Raw genomic sequence first — 6,000 nt, forward strand, 5'->3', positions numbered from 1 at the left:
ATTCTGTGAGATTTAAAAGTATATTAATGATCATTTAAATTGCACAGCCAGTTTGCAAGTTATCTTTGCTAGAGAGAGGTTATAGATATGGGTAAGTGAAGTCCAAAAATAACCTAAAACATTTTGCATTAAAATTCCAGTGAATTTTTCAAGTAATTATTACTCTTTTCTCCTCAAATTTGTGAATAGCTAGTGAAGTGCTAATTTAGGGTGAGCATATAGTTAGTTGGTTTTAAGTAGAGGCTGAAAATTTTTGTGAAAAATGAAATAAATACCCATGTAGTAAGTAGATCATGCCCTTGAAGGGGTCAAAATCATGTACAATGACAGTCTGGAGAAAAAGTGGAGGTTTGGAGAAGGTGAGTTTCTCATTGGCTGAATAGTTTGTTTAACCTTATTTCCTTTCTGGAATATTCCTTCTGTTGCTTCTCGTAGCCGGAGTTCTTTCAGGTCTGCCACACCAAGAAGGACTACGAGGAGTACGGCCCGAGCATCTGCCGCCACAACCCCGTCTTTGGAGTCATGTCCTAGTGTTTGCCTGGACAGCATCGTTGCAGCAGTGTCACGCCAGTGAGCAAGTGTCCTTGAGAGCACGGAGCCCACGGCCCCTGTACAGAGTGGTGCTCGGTGTTGGTGTGGAGAAGCGTGCTCGTGTTGCCGAGTGCATGCGTCCGTTCAGTAAAAGCCATTTATGTGCTGCTGATCCTGCTCCTTCTTTCCTTCCTCCCTCCCTGTCCTGCCCTCTCCGCTCCTCCCTTGCTGAGATTCTAGTTGACAAAGATAATTCTGAAGGAATTCAACTGCAGCTTTAAAAATTGTTAGGGAAAAAACGTGGAGCAAAGTAGTTACCCCACCCCCTCCACCTGGAAAGAATGGGGCTGTAAACCCTTTTCCTCCCAGCCTATTTTTGTAAATAAAATGTTACAGACTTGAAATACATATTGATGTTTATATTTCCTATCATTTTGTATTTTATGGTATTTGGTACAACTGTCTGATCCTAAGCATGGATAGATATTGGTGTCATGGAGTGCTGTAATAAAACATTTTTAATTGTGAGGCATGTTCTGATATGTTTATAGGTAAACAACAAAACAGCAAACTTTTGCCACATGTTTGCTAGAAAATAATTACACTTTATTGGAGTGTCATGAACAGTACAATACTAAACAGTATTGTATGAGAATTATTACAAATGATGTATGTCTGTCTTCTTGTTTGGATTTTCTGGAACTGTCCCATAGGGGCTGCCGGTGTGCTCCTGGTGAGTGTGGGCTGAGATGCTGCCCTGCGCGGCTGTAATGAAGGCAGCTGGGCTCGGGAGGCCCCTGTGCTGAGCTGCTCCCTGCGGCCCCCCTTGGTGCCCACTGCTTCTAAAGAATACTGAAGTCTGTTTCATCTCCGTGGAGGACTTGAGGATTCATACCACATTTGTTGAAGATGGTGTCCTAGAATGACGTGGCCTGCCTGTCCTGCGGCAGCCACTCTGCCGTGGAGGTGGTGGTGGATGGTCATGTGAGAGAGGTGGCGGGGTGGGGGGCGTGGGCGCCCCTAATGCTTTACAGAGTCCCTCCTAGGAATTCAGAATTCATGACTTTAAGGTTCATTAATACTCTGACATTCCGTGAGTAGTTGCCAACTTGAAAGGTAATTTGCTAAATTAAGAGATTTAGTTTTATTTGATTCTTCATTTAACACTTGTTACTTTTTAAACTTCTATGGTATTCTAAGTCCTGAAATATGTTTTATTCTCTGAAATTTGTCTTTGTAAAGAAACATTTGGTTTTATTATTTAAGTTTAAGAACCAGTTTGGGAATACTTATATAAATTCTCCACACTGTATGGTAAAATCTGGGTTTCCCATGCTGTGGGCAGTCCCTGCCATAGCTTCCTGATTGTCAGGGACCACAGACTCGCCGTCTCTCCATGGAGCATCTCAGACCACTTGGTTCTTTCCTTGTGCAAACAGACCGCTTGCTTCTCTGCTTTCCCTCTGGGGGTTGCCACTGCTCAGGGTCACTGGACTCTTGGTTTCTCGTGGTCTTTCAGCCACTTCATTGCAACAAGTTCAGGGTGGGTCTCTCTGTCTCTGGCACACCCATGCCACCTACATGTGGCAGCAAGAGTGCTTGCTTCTGACACCATGTCCATCTTCTCGTTCTGCTCATGAACGATGGTGCCTGCCCGGAGGCTCCACCCAGACTTACCCTCTCAGTCTGTCCTCCCACCTGGGCCCTTGGCCAGCAATGTAAATGTGCTTTGTGCTTTTCACAGTGTGCTATTTCTACCACTGTGCTCTGTGTCTCCATGTTTTTTTTTTTAACTTGTTCAGGTGCTTTCAGCAGATGCATTTTCCCCAAACTCCTAGAATAATGGGCTCCTGTGTGTCGATACTGGTAATGGGCTTCGGAGGCGTTGTGCTTGCTTCCTGATTTGGGCCTCCCCTCAAATGACCCTGTGTCAGGAGTCCCTTATTAGCATCACTGGCTAACCGAGAACTGACATAGCCTGTTCTCACACCACAGAACTTGAAAAGCTTCCATTGTCCTTGTTTGGGATGAGATGATCTTTGAGAGTGTAGTTATGTTTGTCGGTTTACAGGATCTTGATCAGAGCATTTCTTTTTAAGCAAACAGTTTATGGGACAGAGTGATACACGAGGACATGACTGTCAGGGTGCAGGGGCTCAGTGTCAGCTGAGACTTGTCCCAGATGAAGTAAATCAGGCTGGCCAATGGGGCAGGAGCAGGGGAGGCACTGTTGTCACCTCTCGTTTTTAAGCTCTGTAGGTGATGCCAGCCTGTAGCTGGGCCTGAAAACCCTGGTGAGCAGCAGGAAAGCTTTTGAGTCAGAAGGATCTGAATCTGAATTCTGGCCGTGCCTTAAGCAAATGATTTCTTATCCCATTTCCTTATCTGTCTGACAATTGCGGTGGCCCTATTGCCGTTAGTAGATTGGAGTTACTGTAACTTTTTGTCTTTTCAATGTATCTGCCAGATACTGTATGTAGAAATGAGCTGTCGTTCTGCAGTGTGCATTGGTCACTCTGTGAGGAGGAAGAATGCTTGGTTATGTGAGTAATTGTCAGAAAGCATGCATTCTTTAAATTAGCACCAGATCGTAATTTGAATTTTGATTTAGCACCAGATCGTAATTATACTGATGAGTTAAGTGTTGCTGGAGTTGATGGGAAGCTACTGATAAAGCATGTTTTGATTTCGAATAAATTTCGTTTTCTTCATAATGCTTTGCCAATATATGTTTAGTCAGGTGCACCGACCTTACTGTATGTTACAAGGTAAGTAAGATAAAAGAGCTGTTAATCTGGACACCAGAGCCACAATCGGCCCATAGTAAGTTTTCAATACATGTTAGCCATTATTATGCTATTATAAAACAATGGCTGTGTCCTGAGAAGCCCTACTTACCAAACTTGTATTAAATAATGGTTTTGGTGGGGGAAAAGAGATTTTAGGTCCATGAAAGAAATGGCTTTTAGGGCTTTCAGTAAGAAAATACTTAAAAAGATGATATTAGTATGTAGTTGTAGAATCTAAACATCCCTAAGCCTTTTCATTATATTGCTGATAGAATTGAACCACTTTTATGCTCCATGTAATAAGTGAGAGCCACCCTGTGTCACCCGCACAGCGGCAGCCTGCCCCAGGTCCACGCTGGGAGGCATCCTTCTGTCAGCAATGCCAGGATGTCTATAGTTTGGGTGGTGCATGTTCCATAGGTGCGCTGTGGTTGAACGCACACTGGGATTTTGAAAATCACAGGATGGTGGGTAGCATCCTGAAGTGCCCAGCCCCAGAGGTGTTCCCTTTCCCTGGAGTGCTCTGACCTTGGCGGTCCACCTTCATCTCTAGCACCACTTCTATGTGAAGGCCCTTTGGTCTCCCACATCGGGTCGTGCATCAGTTGGGCCCTATGACCCCCAACAGACTGAGGACTTTAAAAATAGGGGACTGATTTTTGTAGCCCTGGGACCTTTGCAATGCCTGACACATGGTAGGTGCCCACTAAATACTGAATTAAATTCCTATTCACACAAAGACTCCATTCCTGCTTTCCCAGGCAGTGTGCTTTATACTGAGAAGTGTTACATGTTTGAGTAACCTCAGATGAGAGCCAGTTTTTCAGGGTCTGGGTTATTATCTATCCTTACTTAAGACTTTTAATGATATAAAAATCTAGCTCTTAAATTGTGACTCTGGTAGGTGTCCCCTCTACCCGAAGGGTGGCTGTGTTAATGCTGTAGCACATGTTGTGTGAGCGGGCTTCCCTCCGCTGTGCTCACCATCTGCAGTGTGATCAACAAGAGGGCACAGGGGAAGCAATCACCCCGTGGAGCCCTGAAGACCTAAGTACAGTCTGTGGCAGTGGTGGCCAGTTCATTCTTCAACTTAAACTGACAGGAATGATGAGCTCTGGTGTGACTGAGGCACCGATCGTTTTGTGATTAATTCATTCTCTATGATCCCTCCGTTTCATCTCATTTGTAAAAATTATGACTGTGCCAGACGAGCCTGTGTGGTTAATCAAGTGCTCAGCTTATTTAAAACCACAAGAGAGCCCCATTAAGAATATTTATCTGTTAAATAATTCTTTACCTAATTGAAGAATATTTCATAATGTTTCTTTTAAAAGTAGCTGTCAGGCTTTTAAAATAGAAATATAAATTGATTGGCAAAATAATTGTGTGGGTCTCTAATTGGCAATTACATCAATTTCACTTGGGCAGATGGAAATAAATCTTTTTTAAAAGGAGAAAGGAAACTATAGCTCGATATTGGCATCATGGAGAGATTTTTCTCATGTTAAAATATTAGTTCTTTCTACCCTGTATGATGTCTCAAAAGCCGGCTGGCTATTATTCCCTGCAGGCTGACCTCAGGTTTTCCCCTTTTGTGCTTAGCGTGTGGTGCTAAGGATTATTTCTGGTTATGTATGTGTTTGTAGTCATATATATATTAAGTTAATAGAATCTGCTAGTAAGAATTAGAAAATTTTGTAATTTATTGAAGGAATGAAGCTTTAAATTATTTAAAAATTAATTATACACCTAAGGGTTTATGATGTCAAATAAAATGTAAATGATATAGCATTGGCTGTATTTTCAGTATTCGGGGCTCAGATCCGCTGCTAATTGAGCAGAACTCCATTTAACTCACTTTTGGCTACATTAGTGCCTACTGCAGGCAACTTGAACAGTTTCCCATCCACATAGCTTGGGCTGGAGTGGTCCTTCCTGCCTCTCTTGTGATTGGCCGTGGTGACCAGATGGCGCAGTGGTTGCTGAGGTGCCCTCTGTCATCTGCTCATAACTGCGTAGCAGGCTTGGGGGTTAAGTGGAGAACAGGCCCCCTGAATCCTGTTCAGACTCGGCTTCTTTGTTGGTTTGTTCTAGTTCTTGTTAGTATCAGTTTCTCGGTCAGTCTGTTTCCTTCGCTTTAGCTGGTGAGATGGCAGCAGTATGGGCCCGTGCGGCCAGTGGTCATGGGATCCTACGGTGTTGAGTGCCTCAGAAAATAAGAGCTTGGTGGGAAAATGAGATGTGAGGGTGGCAGTGAGGAAGTTGTCATGTGAGGGAAATTGGACGCTAGGTGTGGTACTGCTCTCGCTGCACAACGCCAGGGGGCACCCTTCAGATTGTGTCTGCAGAAACCACACTCTCTGGATTTGTGTGATTGATCCTTCTTGCCTCGTTTTGTCTTATTTTGTAAACCTGGAAAAGTCATCATTTGTTGAATGCTTGCTGAGTTCTGGGTACTGTGCTAATAAGTCCTGTTCTGTGAACACACACTTGCTAAGTGCCTGTGAGCCAGGGTGTACCCGCCTGAGGCCCTTGCTGACTGACATGGAGTGACCCTGCTAGAGGGAGAGGTGGACGTGAATCAGGTAATCACATCTAGTTACAGATTGTGAAAGGCTGTGAGAGAAGGCCGTGCAGGGTGTGCTGAAACAGGCCCTGAATGAGGGTGGGAGTGTGTGGA

At 44.0% G+C, this 6,000-nt stretch overlaps 1 protein-coding gene across 11 annotated transcripts in view; it reads left to right on the top strand.

Moving 5' to 3' along the window:
• ACTR3B (actin related protein 3B) overlaps nucleotides 1-939 on the top strand; it is a 104,203-nt gene extending 103,264 nt beyond the window's left edge. For all 11 annotated transcript variants that reach the window (XM_036899632.2, XM_057504930.1, XM_036899629.2 and 8 more), the window contains one exon: nucleotides 436-939. In XM_036899632.2, the coding sequence (XP_036755527.1) occupies nucleotides 436-531 (96 nt within the window). In that variant the 3' untranslated portion in view covers nucleotides 532-939. The remainder of the gene's footprint in view (nucleotides 1-435) is intronic.
• The last annotated feature ends 5,061 nt before the right edge of the window (nucleotides 940-6,000 follow it).

This window comes from Manis pentadactyla, chromosome 7 (genome assembly GCF_030020395.1).
Source record: "Manis pentadactyla isolate mManPen7 chromosome 7, mManPen7.hap1, whole genome shotgun sequence".
In the NCBI taxonomy this organism is placed as follows: domain Eukaryota; kingdom Metazoa; phylum Chordata; class Mammalia; order Pholidota; family Manidae; genus Manis; species Manis pentadactyla.